Source organism: Salvelinus alpinus, chromosome 27 (assembly GCF_045679555.1).
Source record: "Salvelinus alpinus chromosome 27, SLU_Salpinus.1, whole genome shotgun sequence".
Classification (NCBI taxonomy): Eukaryota; Metazoa; Chordata; class Actinopteri; order Salmoniformes; family Salmonidae; genus Salvelinus; species Salvelinus alpinus.
Window position 1 is genome coordinate 45,168,194 of NC_092112.1, and position 14,921 is coordinate 45,183,114.

At 41.0% G+C, this 14,921-nt stretch overlaps 1 protein-coding gene across 3 annotated transcripts; it reads left to right on the forward strand.

Annotated features, from left to right (window-relative positions):
• The first annotated feature begins 7,143 nt into the window (after positions 1–7,143).
• LOC139556646 (uncharacterized) lies at positions 7,144–14,207 on the forward strand. 3 transcript variants are annotated; one of them, XM_071370850.1, is made up of 7 exons: positions 7,144–7,268; positions 7,933–8,078; positions 8,436–8,564; positions 8,960–8,987; positions 11,006–11,050; positions 12,442–12,571; positions 12,789–14,207. In XM_071370850.1, exons 1-7 carry the CDS (start codon positions 7,157–7,159, stop codon positions 12,928–12,930), a joined length of 732 nt encoding a protein of 243 aa, XP_071226951.1. In that variant the 5' UTR covers positions 7,144–7,156; the 3' UTR covers positions 12,931–14,207. The 3 variants fall into 3 exon arrangements, with proteins under 3 accessions (XP_071226951.1, XP_071226952.1, XP_071226953.1); XM_071370851.1 differs by lacking the exon at positions 8,436–8,564; XM_071370852.1 differs by lacking the exon at positions 7,144–7,268 and having other exon boundaries at positions 8,068–8,203.
• Positions 14,208–14,921: the final 714 nt, after the last annotated feature.

The window sequence follows — 14,921 nt, forward strand, 5'->3', positions numbered from 1 at the left end:
TGTGGAATATATTGCTTTCTTGTTCTGGACACTTCTCCCAGTCATGGTTAGGGTTGGAACTGCCTCTCTGGGTGTTCTGATGCTTCTAGCTTGGAGTTGTATGCTCATGATAACATAGCTACAGTATTTCACCTTTTCATGTGTATATTATTGCTTACTAGGTGTGTCCAATTTGGTAACCACTCCCTCTTCTAATTAGGGCTAATTGGAAAAGCCTTTCAAAAGAGGACATTGTATTCTCCTTTTTCTGTACTCCCTGACGAAGGCCATGCAGCCGAAACTCGTCGGTTTTTAAACAACTTTGTTTCTATTGAACATGCCATACTAATAAAGGCATTTTAATTAATTATATGAAGATTGCCTTGGTCCTCCTTTCTTTTTGGAATGTCCTTTGTTTCAAGATACTTTTTCCTGACGAAACTGTAACATGTTCAAAAGTGAATACTGGAACAATATTTCTAACATAGAACGTGGGGAATGGTCAGAGGTAATCTATAGAACACAAATGTAATTTTGTTTGAAATACTGTAACTTGGAAAGTGTACCCACTACATGTACAAAGTTTCCATACTATGCGTTGTGCATGTAATATGAAAACCGCTGAAAGTGTGTTTCTTAAGAGAGGGATGTGATTTGAGAAACTATAAGAGTGCACAGTAAGTAGCCACCGCCCCTGAGCGAGGTCAGCCGTACCAGTGATCTTCCGGTAGGTGAGTTTATCGTCTCTACCTCATGTTGATATTCAAAGTTCAAACCACTTTAAGCGTGTAGCTGCAGCTTTATGTCTCTCTGGTCTAGCTTGTTATTTTCTTAACCCATCACTTTATACAGTTTTTTCAAAAGGGGCAGTTCCGTCAGGGTGACACTCTCTGACCTCGCTCAGGGGATGTGGCTACTTTCTGTGCACTCTTATAGTTTACGCAAAACTAAAAGCATTGTATTTGGGACAAATAGTTTACTAAACCTTAAACCTCAACTACATCTTATAATGTTGAACTTGAGCATGTTGAGGTGATCAAACTGTTGGAGTAACCCTGGATTGTAAACTGACATGGTCAAAACATATTGATACAAAAGTAGCTAAGATGGGGAGAAGTCTGTCCATAATAAAGCTCTGCCTTCTTAACAACCCTATCAACAAGGCAGGTCCTACCGGCCCTGGTTTTGTCGCACTTGGACTACGGTTCAGTCGTGTGGTCAGGTGCCAAAGAGTGACTTGGGAAAATTGCAGTTGCCTCAGAACAGGGCAGCACAGCTGGCCCTTAAAAGTACACAGAGATCTTACATTCATGGCATGTCAATCTCTCATGGCTCAAAGTGGAAGAGAGATTGACTTCCACATTACTTGTTTTTGTAAGAGGTGTTGACAAGCTGAAGGTACTGAGCTGTCTTTTTAAAATACTTGCACACAGCTCAGACACCCATGCATACCCCACAAGACATACCACCAGTGGTCTCAGAACTACATAGAGCCATGACTACATGGAACTCTGTTCCACATCAGTTAACTGTCACGCCCTGATCTGTTTCACCTGTCTTTGTGATTGTCTCTGTTTCCTGTCTCTCTGTGCCAGTTTGTCTTGTCAAGTCAACCAGCGTTTCTCCTAGCTCCTATTTTTCACAGTCTGTTTTTTCCTAGCCCTCCTGGTACTGTTTGGACTCTGACCTGGTTTATAAATATTGTTTTCAACCTAGGAGAAGACCTATAGACGGGAGTAGGCAAGAAGGAGTCGGCCGATGTTGGCTAAAGTAATGTCTAGTTGGTCAGAACAGTATTGGAAGATACCGAGTGAGTGTCTTTGATAACTGGCAAGTTGGTTAGCTAGCTAGCTGTATTTTACAATTAACTAGTTAGCTAGCTAGATAATGAACTAACTGCAATTATCATAAACCATTATCTAGCTACCTACAGTAGCTAAATATCTATCAGATGTAAAGCAGGATTGTGGCATGTTAGAATCATTGAATGTTGGCTAGCTAGCTCATGTTAGCTAGATCACGGTAGCTAGCTAGCAAGCTAATGCCTACAGATGTAACTCTGAAGTGAAGCCTACTTTCTGAACCAAGCAATTGAGTCGATACTTCTAGAATGAATCAGGTTGTCATTTAGCTACTTAGGCTTATCACCCTATTTGTAGCAGTTTAGCTGCAAAATTAGCTTGGCCTCAATCACAGGCTGCATCTAGCTAAACTAGTAGCTGGGCTCCACGGACAGATTTATTTTTTTAACAATGCTTTTTTCTGATTAAAAACGTGTTCATTGCATCTGCCGTGGAGCCCAGTTTCGTATTACAATATGTCCCAGCTGCTTGCCGTAACTCTGAAGTAATCACGAAAAAACAGGCCTTATTTTTGGTATTTTGTCACCCTGCCAGCTCCTATTAGTTCTACTGAGCATCGTGAGACCTTCCCACTTTGAACTCGGAGGCTTACCTCGGGTAATTTATTCTTAACTTCTTTGGGACAGGGGGGCAGTATTGAGTAGCTTGGATAAAAAGGTGCCCAGAGTAAACTGCCTGCTACTCTGTCTTAAAAGCTAGAATATGCATATAATTAGTAGATTTGAATAGAAAACACTCTGAAGTTTCTAAAACTGTTTGAATGATGTCTGTGAGTATACCAGAACTCATATGGCAGGCAAAAACCTGAGAAAAAAATCCAACCAGGAAGTGGGAAATCTGAGGTTTGTAGTGGTTCAACTCTTTGCCTATCCAAGATACAGTGGAAATTGGGTCATGTTGCACTTCCTAAGGCTTCCACTAGATGTCAACAGTATTTAGAACCGTGTTTGATGCTTCTACTATAAAGGAGGCGGGAATGAGAGGGGATTGAGTCAGAGGTCTGGCAGAGTGCCACGAGCTGGCCACGCGCATTCACATGAGAGGTAGCTTGCGTTCCATAGCATTTCTGAAGACAAAGGAATTCTCCGGTTGGAACAGTATTGAAGATTTATGATAAAAACATCCTAAAGATTGATTCTATACTGAGTTTGACATGTTTCTACGGACTGTAATATGACTTTTCGTCTGAACTTTCGCCTGGACCTGCCAGCACGTTGTCAGTTTGGGTTGTGTACGAAACGCGCGAACAAAAGGAGTTATTTGGACATAAATTATGGACTATCGAACAAATCAAACATTTATTGTGGAACTGGGATTCCTGGGAGTGCATTCTGATGAAGATCATCAAAGGTAAGTGAATATTTATAATGCTATTTCTAACTTTGTTGACTCCACAACATGGCGGATATCTCTTTGGCTTGTTTGGGCTCTGAGCGCTGTACTCAGATTATTGCATGGTGTGCTTTTTCGAAATCTGACACAGCGGTTGAATTAAGGGGAAGTTTATCTAAAGTTACATGTATTTTCATCAACATTTATAATGAGTATTTCTGTAAATTGATGTGGCTCTGCAAAATCACCGAATGTTTGGGAAGCAAAACATTACTGAACGTAACGTGCCAATGTAAACTGAGATTTTTGGATATAAATATGAACTTTATCGAACAAAACATACATGTATTGTGTAACATGAAGTCCTATGAGTGTCATCTGATGAAGATCATCAAAGGTTAGTGATTCATTTTATCTCTATTTCTACTTTTTGTGACTCCTCTCTTTGGCTGGAAAAATGGCTGTGTTTTTCTGTGACTAGGTGCTGACCTAACATAATCGCATGGCATGCTTTCGTCGTAAAGCCTTTTTCAAATCTGACACGTTGGCTGGATTCACAACAAGTGCAGCTTTAATATGGTGTATTGCATGTGTGATTTCATGAAAGTTTAGTTTTATGGTAATTTATTTGAATTTGCCACTCTGCATTGTCACTGGATGTTGGCCATGCGGGACGCTAGCATCCCACATATCCCAGAGAGGTTTTAACAAGGTTACAGCTACTTTGTGGGCAAGCTCATTAGTCACATGGGTACATGATATTGTTGTCCAATGCGTCCCAATGACTGGCGCATACCCATCAAATGTTAAACATTTTATGTTCATGGTTAACCATTTTGTTTTCAGAAAAGGTGTAAACCTGAACATAGTATATGTTCCTGTCCTCATTTTCAAGATGTGGCCGATTTTAAACAGCCAGAAGACATTTTTGAATTAAGAAATAACCTTTTTTTTTACGACTTGTTGTTTCTAAATGGCTGCTGGGTAATTTGATATGCTTCGATATGTATTTGTTCGTAGGCATCAAATTTAGCGAATGCTGCGCAGGTTCACTGAGTTGCAAACAAAATGGATAGGTCTAGCTCATTGATTTGTAGATCTGAAGCAGTTGCTACCTCAGATTATGAGCCTAACATGTGTCACAAATGAGTTATGTATTACCTACAGAAGGACACAGGGAGGAGCAAAAGCTATACACCCATACTGTTAAAAACCCTAACCTTAGGTTTAACCTATTTTAGCCCTAACCCTGACTTGTAACACAATGCAGCTATAGCTGTAATGGTCACCATTTTTCTAACCCTAACCCTGACTGACATAAAATAGCATGCAACAAAAGACTATGTCCCATGATTTTCTAAAATGGTCACTCATTACTTTACAGTTATTTATATAAAAATATTGTGTTTGGCCTGTTGGTTTTGGGAGAGAAAAAAAAATGTGCAGGTATTGCACCCCAGACAAATAATCACTAGTCAGGTGCGCTAACCTCAACTCTAGTATACATGCATTATGAAATCATCTTAATATCTCATAACAGTAATAGAAAACACAAGACTGCCTCTTCAACAGCCCGTGAAAAAATTACATCATGCAACCCTCGCAGTTAACAAATGTAACTTATTTCTAATTATGTAAGTCTGGGCAGTGTATCTCAATGTCATTAGGCCAAAAATAGTCCTTAGTTGCAGTTTGTTTTCTACTTTCTCCTTATGCAGACATAAGTGCAGTTGACATCATAGAGGTGCGCATGTTTACTTTCTACACAAGTTGTTTTATTCCAGTTTTGTCATAAGAACAAATTGTAGTTGTAATATGAAAAGGGATAAATTATGCCATTTAGGCTAAATGGAATTCTAAGCATAATTCCAGTCAAACTAGGCTCTGCGAACGTTCTATTCAATTCATTTGCTATGGGCTCGAGCTAGTGTTCCAGCTTAGCCAACGTTCTATTGCCGTTTTCAGCCTTGGGTGAATTTGGACTCGTTCTATTGTCCAGTTTACCTTTAGTCAAAGATAAAGCAAAATAAAGACAATAGTCCAAAAATCAAACTACCAGGATTTTGAGCATCTCCTTTGTCTAATCTATGTATGCCTGGCCCTGCATTCAAGCAACAATCTTGCTAGTATGTCATTTACCTTGATCGAATTTACATAGTCTAATGTGTTTTCGCTGCTGTTATAGTTGACATGTTTTTTTCAGCAGGGCTTTTAATAAAACACAAGATGGCGCCGTTCACTGCGGCTAGCAGTATGACCGGGCAGTTTGATGCTAACTATATGAGATAATATGGCCAGGTTTCGAGGCTACAGACGTTAGCTAAATTTGCGAGCAAGTAAACTCAGCAAAAAAAGAAACGTCCCTTTTCCAGGACCCTGTCTTTAAAAGATCATTTGTAAAAATCCAAATAACTTCACAGATCTTCATTGTAAATGGTTTAAACACTGTTTCCCATGCTTGTTCAATGAACCATAAACAATTCATGAACATGAACCTGTAGAACGGTCGTTAACACACTAACAGCTTACAGACGGTAGGAAATTAAGGTCAGTTATGAAGACGTAGGACACTATAAAGAGGCCTTTCTACTGACTCTGAAAAACACCAAAAGAAAGATGCCTAGGGTCCCTGCTCATCTGCGTGAACGTGCCTTAGGCATGCTGCAAAGAGGACTGCAGATGTGGCCAGGGAAATAAATTGCAATGTCCGTACTGTGAGATGCCTAAGACAGAGCTACAGGGAGACAGGCTGTACAGCTGATCGTCCTCGCAGTGGCAGACCACGTGTAACAACACCTGCACAGGATCGGTACATCCAAACATCACACCTGCGGGACAGGTACAGGATGGCGACAACAACTGCTGAAGTTACACCAGGAACGTACAATCCCTCCATCAGTGCTCAGACTGTCCGCAATAGGCTGAGAGAGGCTGGACTGAGGGCTTGTAGGCCTGTTGTAAGGCAGGTCCTCACCAGACGTCACCGGCAACAACGTCGCCTATGGGCACAAACCCACCATCGCTGGACCAGACAGGACTGCCAAAAGGTGCTCTTCACTGACGAGTGGCGGTTTTGTCTCACCAGGGGTGATGGTCGGATTCACGTTTATCGTCGAAGGAATGAGCATTACACCGAGGCCTGTACTCTGGTTCAGGATCGATTTGGAGGTGGAGGGTCCGTCATGGTCTGGGGCGGTGTGTTACAGCATCATCGGACTGAGCTTGTTGTCATTGCAGACAATCTCAACGCTGTGCGTTACAGGGAAGACATCCTCCTCCCTCATGTGGTACCCTTCCTGCAGGCTCATCCTGACATGACCCACCAGCATGACAATGCCACCAGCCATACTGCTCGTTCTGTGCGTGATTTCCTGCAAGACAGGAATGTCAGTGTTATGCCATGGCCAGCGAAGAGCCCGGATCTCAATCCCATTGCGCACACCTGGAACCTGTTGGATAAGAGGGCTAGGGTCATTCCCCCCCAGAAATGTCCAGGGACTTGCAGGTGCCTTGGTGGAAGAGTGAGGTAACATCTCACAGCGAGAACTGGCAAATCTGGTGCAGTCCGTGAGGAGGAGATGCACTGCAGTTCTTAATGCAGCTGGTGGCCACAACAGATACTGACTGTTACTTTTGATTTTGTTCAGGGACACATTATTCAATTTATGTTAGTCACAGGTCTCTGGAACTTGTTCAGTTTATGTCTCAGTTGTTGAATCTTATGTAAATATTTGTATGAACATATGTTAAGTTTGCTGAAAATAAACGCAGATGACAGTGAGGACGTTCATATTTTGAATCGCCTGCAAGCACATTTGATGCGATTATTTGACTCATGTAGGCGTTAATTTGGCGCCTGCGACCTGTTTACTTTACACACGAAGCATTAAAGATCGCGTATTTCCCTCGTGCTTTAGGACCCAAGCGGCATCCCAGATGACACACAATGACCCGCCTACTGTTTGAAACACTAAAACTACTGAATGTGTTCTCTGTTCACTCTCAGCTTCAGATCGCACGGAATGTTGAACTGCGCTGGTTGTTGCATCAGCTGTGTCATACGGAAGGTGTCAATGAAATTGATTTGCGTGTTCTGTAAGTAACCTTACCTATATCAAGTAGGCTAAAGTAATAGTTATTTAAGCCAACAGTGAATGTGCGGTTAAATTTTTTTGTTGTTGCGTTATTTCATGTGTAGTGCAGCGTCCCAATCGTCCTATGTAGCCAATTTTTACTCATCTTCCATCGTTTTGCAATGTTGAGGATTATGGAAAAGAGTAGCCTTATGCGAGTATGTTATAAACATAGTTCAAATGTTATGTATTTTAGTTAATTTGTCTAAATGTATTATTAATACGGACTTTATTATCAATACGGACTGTGTTCTGATATCGCAGTTTGGAGGATTTGGATGATTCACTTGATGTATTTTGTCAATGTTTGTCTAAATCCCCTCGAAGTAGGGAGGCGTGGGTGAAAGTTAATGCAGCAGGTGTATACACGTGTACAGTATTATTAGCGGTATGCATGTGTCATTTGAAAAACAATGGCGCAGTATATCCTACTTGTCAAATCGTTTCACAGATTTGTGAAACCGCTCAAACCAGTTTTCCCACCTCTTAATTTGACAGTTTGTAGTACAATACCGATGTGGACCGATGTTAAACACTCCTGTAATATTTAAAACATGCATGTTATGTCTGTCTCTGATTCTACAATCCATGCTATGTGTCAAGACTGAGTGCCCTTTCTTTCACAGTGGTGTCTCAGCTGGTCAGCTGTGTCAGCGCCCAGACCGTTGGCTGTAACAACACTGTACATGCCAACGGTACAGTGACCTATCAACTCTCAAAGCCCATGCCAGGATCGCCCTCAACCTGTGTAAGGCAGTGGTTGGATGGAAATGTGAGTGACCATATGATAGCTTATTTCGAGGCTACATCTGTATAGCTGAGATCAACATTATCTGAATGACACGCCAGTACATGCTGTGCAGTACTACTTTCATTTTGGACCTGATGAGGCAACTGGTAGGTGTGTCACTGTATTCTTTCACAGCAGTGGTCACCAGCCCCAGTCCTGGAGAACTACAGGATATGCAGGCTTTAGTGCCAGCCCAGCACTATCACACCTGATTCAACTAATTAAGGTCTTGATAATTAGTTGAATCAGGTGCATTTCTGTAGCTATCCTGGACCAGGGTCTGTGACCAGTGAGTTATGTTAAGCTGTGGCAACAATTTTCTGTTTTTATTTCATTTAGGGCACTGTTCTCACCAATGATGATGACATAGACAAAGATCGTGTTCTGGTTCAGACCAGTCAATCTATTACCATCATAGGCTGCATGGACAGGCTGAAGTACTTAGAGGAATGCACACTTAATAAAACGGTGCGTAGAATGTTTACTATCCACTACAACCCTGCTGTTACTGTATGGTTACTGTTTGTGTTGGGACATGAAAATAAAGATCATGATTATGGATTTAATTTGCGTACACATGCTGTGCTGTGACTAGGTCTTAAAGTGCTTCATGTAGACAAGCTCACAATGCAACACCTGTGTAGTTGGGTAATGCACAGTTGCCATTTTTTGCCAGAATACACCACAAATTCACACTGGCTATCAGAGTCACGAGCACATAGCAGATGGATATTCTTTATTCATGAGAATTTTAGGGGAGAAGGTGAGTGCAGACATGCCCAGGCATGTTCAGGATGTCTAGAGTAGACTGATCCTTTCCTCTCTCTGCCTTCTGTTAACCTTTTTTTTTCAATTTCTTATAGAATTCAAATCGCAAAGTAGAGTGCCTTAGTGAGTATGATTTCATATTACAGTTGTATTGTCAAATAACGATTAGTGAGCTAGGTGGTGTTCCTGCCCGATTACATTGCTGACGCATGTCAGAACTTATAACGCCTAGGTATTTAACATATCTATCAGCTAACCACATGATATAGCCATCTAATGCCAGACAGCACAGTCAATAATGTGGTGCGTACCCATTGGTTGATGCACATCTAGCCGGGCAGGAACTCAACCTAGGGTCTCGTTCTCCTGCTCAGACGTTGCATGCGTCAACCAATGGTTCCTTGCCAAGTCAGACTGCCAAACATATGTGGTTAACTGATACATAAAGTACCTATCCAGGTCTTGTAAGATCAGGCAGGTGTCGGCAATGTCTGAGCAGAATAACTACAGTTCATTCGGGAAGTATTCAGACCCCTTGACTTTTTCCACATTTTGTTATGCTATAGACTTATTCTAAAAATTGATTAAAGTCATGTTTTTCCTCATCGATCTACACACAATACCCCATAATGATACCCCAAGTGAAAACAGGTTTTTTGAATTTTTTGCAAATGTATTAAGATAAAGATACCTTATTTACATAAGTATTCAGACCCTTTGCTATGAGACTTGAAATTGAGCTCGGGTGCATCCTGTTTCCATTGATCATCCTTGATGTTTCTACAACTTCATTGGAGTCCACCTGTGGTAAATTCAATTGATTGGACATGATTTGCAAAGGCGCACACCTGTCTAAGGTTGTCTGTAAAGCTCCGAGACAGGATTGTGTCGAGGCACAGATCTGTGGAAGGGTACCAAAAAATGTCTGCAGCATTGAAGGTCCCCAAGAACAGTGGCCTACATTCTTAAATGGAAGAAATTTGGAACCACCAAGACTTCCTAGAGCTGGCCACCCGGCCAAACTAAGCAATCGGGGGAAGGTGACCAAGAAACCCGATGGTCACTCTGACAGAGCTCTAGAGTTCCTATGTGGAGATGGGAGAACCTTCCAGAAGAACAACCATCTCTGCAGCACTCCACCAATCAGGCCTTTATGGTAGTGGCCAGACGAAAGCCACTCCTCAGTAAAAGGCACATGACAGCCCACTTGGAATTTGCAAAAGGCACCTAAAGGATGAAACCAATATTGAACTCTTTGGCCTGAATGCTAAGCGTCATGTCTGGTGGAAACCTGGCACCATCCCTACGGTGAAGCATGGTGGTGGCAACATCAAGCTGTAGGGATATTTTTTTAGTAGCAGGGACTGGGAGACTAGTCAGGATCGAGTGACTGTACAGAGAGATCCTTGATAAATCTGCTCTAGAGTGCTCAGGACCTCAGACTGGGGCGACGGTTCACCTTCCAACAAGACAATGACCCTAAGCGCACAGCCTAGGCAACGCAGGAGTGGCTTTGAGACAAGTCTCTATGTCCTTCAGTGGCCCGGCCAAAGCCTGGACTTGAACCCAATCTAACATCTCTGGAGAGACCTGAAAATAGCTGTGCAGCAACACTCTCCATCCAACCTGACAGAGCTTGAGAGGATCTGCAGAGAAGAATGGGATAAACTCCCCAAATACAGGTGTGCCAAGCTTTTGGCTTCATACCCAAGAAGACTTGAGGCTGTAATCGCTGCTAAAGGTGCTTCAACAAAGTACTGAGTAAATACTTATGTAAATGTGATATTACAGTTTATTTTCATACATTTACAAAAGTGTATACATCTGTTTTAGCTTTTTTATTGTGTTTAGATTTAGGGGGGGAGAAACATTTCAGAATAAGGCTGTAATGTAACAATGTGGAGAAAGTAAAGGGGTCTGACTACTTTCTGAATGCACTGTTTGTCTTTCTAAGAATGGTTAACTGAAACCATGGTGTATATTTCATGTTAGTTAATGTTCTTACTGTGTTCTATGTAATTGCACCAATAACCTGAAACTGCATTTAATTACATGGAATATGTGCAAGTGTGTATGTGCTATTCTCAAGGCTTGCTGGGTTTGTCCACCAACTTGAACATTGTGTCTTTGAACTTTTCTAGGGAACTGTATTGTGAAGCCATTTGACCAGGAATCCATTGAACCAGGTGATGACTCACAGTAGCTTGAAATATCTTGGTATTGTTGCTATGGCTCCAGTATTCGGACACTTTTACTACTGTATACTATAACTGAATACATTCATTTGCTATCTAATGTCTGCTTGATTCAGAGGCTTTGATTCTCTTTGCAGCAGTAATTCCAGGCTTATTGAGTGATAATGCCAGAGAAGCCAGTGTTTGAAGGATATATTGGCATGGGTGTTAGGCCCGAGACAAAGTCATAATTTCATACTATTTTATCTACAAGATAGTCCTGACACAAATCTAGGGTTGCTACCCAAGCCGAGTGGTTGTTCGTTCTATCGGTTCAGCTGCCAGATGCGACCAAGTTGTTTAGTCTTTTTGTTCTGTTTCTATGGATGTGACCCAGTCGTTCTTTCTAAATGTTCCATTGCCATACTGGCTGGCAACGTTCTTATCCCTTGCTTGCTAGCTAGCCAACTACAGTACGGTTAAACTTAGTCACATCAAAAAGTACAGCCAGAATAACAGCAAAGTAGCTCCGTTTAAAATAAAATAAAATTAAGCTGTTTTCTAGTTATATTTATTTGGATACATCCATAACAATGAGCTAATGGCATAGAAAATGTGCTCACTCGTCAGGACACTGTTGTTCAGAGGAGCTAGCCAACAACACAGCTAACAATCACTTCAAACTGTAGCTGGAAAGTCTGGAAGCTAGCTGCATTTCGTTTCGTTTGACCTTTTCAATTGACATTTCTTTGTATACAGTATATCAAATTATTTTTCAGCTGATTCATGATTGACTGGTTGAGAAACGTTGCTTGCCTGTCTCTCGTCCCGACACGTTCATTACTATGGTACAGCTGGAGATCGAATTTGAATATGGAAACAATGTTGCAAATGTCGGAGAGACCGACAACAAGGTTTATTCAAACCTCTGCTGTTAAACTAAACGTTACTCTGAAAGAAATGAGAATGTCTAGATGCACTTTATAGTGGGGGTTCAAGTTTATAAATTGCTTGGCTGGGCTGATGACCGTGGAATGCACAGTCAGATCAGAGTAAATAGTTATTTTAAGGTCATAGATTTAGCCGGTGGTAACTTGTAGAATAGACACCGGCTGGAATGCTGTTTAACCAAGCAGGATTAGACACACCTGTTGTATAAACTTTGATTGGCCTGGAATGAGTGGATCTTTATTACAATGGCAGCACTTGGTTAACTACCAGTGCTAAATAAACTAAATTATATTGTAGTAACACTAATTATAAACTGGTTTAACACCTTCCATACAATAACATTACAAGACTTGATATTCCAAAATGTACTGTTAAAAAGAACAATGCATAAGATTAGAGAACTAAAATGTCTGCGTTTTGATGCTGATCTGCCCTCCCTTCCTCTTCAACAGAGCACAAAATATGTTTTGGTGTTAGGTGTGTATCAGGGATAACATTTGGGCTTACCTTTGGAGTATCAGCTGCTGTCGTCATCATCATCATCCTGGTTCTCCTTATTCGCTACAAGATCCACTTATACCGGTAAGCATCCTCATTAGAGGGGATGTACTGTGAAACTCAGGGTTGACGTGTTCATTCAGAAAATGGTGAAAGTCTGAAGCTGTTTTAATTGAGAAGATTGGACGATGTTTTTATGTTCTATTGATGTGTTGGAGAATTTTGTATATTGATATACTGTATTTTCAATAACTCAGTATTTCATTTATGTATCTGAGTCGAGTATTTCTGTCTTTTCTAGAGTGTGCATGTTTGTTGGACATCGGTTGAATGGGACCACTAGAGAACCGTCTCCTGACACAGAGAAGCCACTAGAGAACCCTCTCCTGACACAGAGAAGCCCCAGGGCCACCCTGCTCCCACTGTCAACTACTCCGCTGTGAACCAGTAGGCAACAGTGATCATGTGAGAAGGAACCAGGGGGTGAAGGGAAAGAGGGGGAGAGAGAACAATATGTGGGAGGTTCATTTGCTTTGGGTTCACTTCCTGGCCAGAGTCGTCATTGCAAATTAGAAAAGGTTCTCAGCCGGCAAACCTGATCACTTAAAGGGATAGTTTGGGATGTTGTCAATGAAGCCCTTTATCTACTTCCCCAGAGTCAGATGAACTTGTGGATACCATTTTTATGTTTATGTCCAGTAAGAAGGAAGTTAGATTTGGCTTGCAAAACTACCTCTAACTAGTGTTATCACAATGACTGGAAATCTATGGGAACCGCACTAAAGAGACCACCTACACAAAAGAGAAAACGCTAACTCACTGTGGAAGCTCTTATTACAGCTACACCACACACAAGTCATAACTGTCTATTAATTTAATGTTTTTACGTATTTAATTTTTTTTTTTTTTTTTATGTGCTTGGAATATGAGGTGGCTGTCATTTTACATTATGAGAACATATTGATCTCTTGCTGTGGAAGCTAATGTGTCTTGGCTCAGAAGCGCACACACACAGAAATTCATATCTCTCCATCCACTCCCTTGTGTAGATGGACAGCATTCCTTTGGCAGTTTGCGCTGAGTCACTCATCCTACTTCGTAGTGTAATGCTACAACAGAAATACAGTAACTCCTCTCCCTTCTGGCACTCTGGCATGCCCTTGCAAATCCTCCAACTCCTATAACTTGGCATTACCCCCTAGCTAGCCCCTGACCCTTAAGGTTTGTAGAGGATTTCAAGCTTAAGCAAAATGTCACCTAGCTTATCAGAGGGCCATGTTACCATGTGCACTTACATTTAATGATTCTTCATAAGAATTTCTACTATTTTATATTAATATATCTTAAAATACACAATATATTGTATAATTGTAGCCGTATGTACTATTGCAGTATGTAATTTAAAGTATTTACCTAATTCATTATGGTCAATGAGTTGGAATGTGTTATTTCAGAGTTGATAGTGCCTACAGTATTGATTAGGCATAGAGTACTGTATTTAATCTGTTCTGAATACTGTTGATCTAGTTGCACTTACAGGCAGGCTATACTGCCTGTCAAACCCATTTAGAATGCTGTAAGACAGTTACTGTGATTTAGTCATGTGAGACTAAAGGAAGAATATATAGATATTTTAGTTGTCCTTATTTCATGTGATATCCAGATCTCTTTGCTTTATAACCCGATTCAACAGCTTGTATTAAAACATTGTTTCTTTGTTCTTCCCTCAGTCATGTCTCATTTTCCACTGTACATTGTTTCAGTTATTACAAGAAGTTGGTTTGTCAGCCCAAGAGGGGGGTTTTCTAGTCATAATGTTGATTAATGAGCACTGTCCCTGCATCTGGGTTATATTAACATCTAGTCAGCACAAAGACGTACTACTTCCTTAAACTTATGTGAATAAACCTCAAAATAAATGATCAAAGAAATCACAATTTGGACCTTTACAGCAAAAAACATTTCAAATGGAAAAGGGGCATGAGTCACTCAAGTCTACTTCTTCCATGGATATTTTTTTGCTGCACTTGACTGATACAAGCAGTCCTTTTGCATAGCCAGAGAAGTCCTTACATGACAAGTCAAGGTTCAGATATTTGAAATGTATTTTTGATCAGCTCTTTCACTGTGCTGCAACTGTTTCTTGAGTCTGACCATTTAATGGTCATCAGAGGCATCTTAATTTTTAACTTTTGGACTTCCTTGTAAACATGTGAGGGAGAGAGTTGTTTACTCAAAAACACACGCCATGTTGTGGAAAATGCAGATAAATCTCAGCTTCTGTCTGTTCTTCATACTCAAAAATCTCCCCAAGGGACCTTGTGTATGAAGTAAGAGTTGGCCAGCTTCGTAGGAGACGATCGGCAGCTGGATGAAGAGAGCCATCATGTGCAAACATGTCGCAGAATTTCACGCCACTCAATGTCAAAGGCAA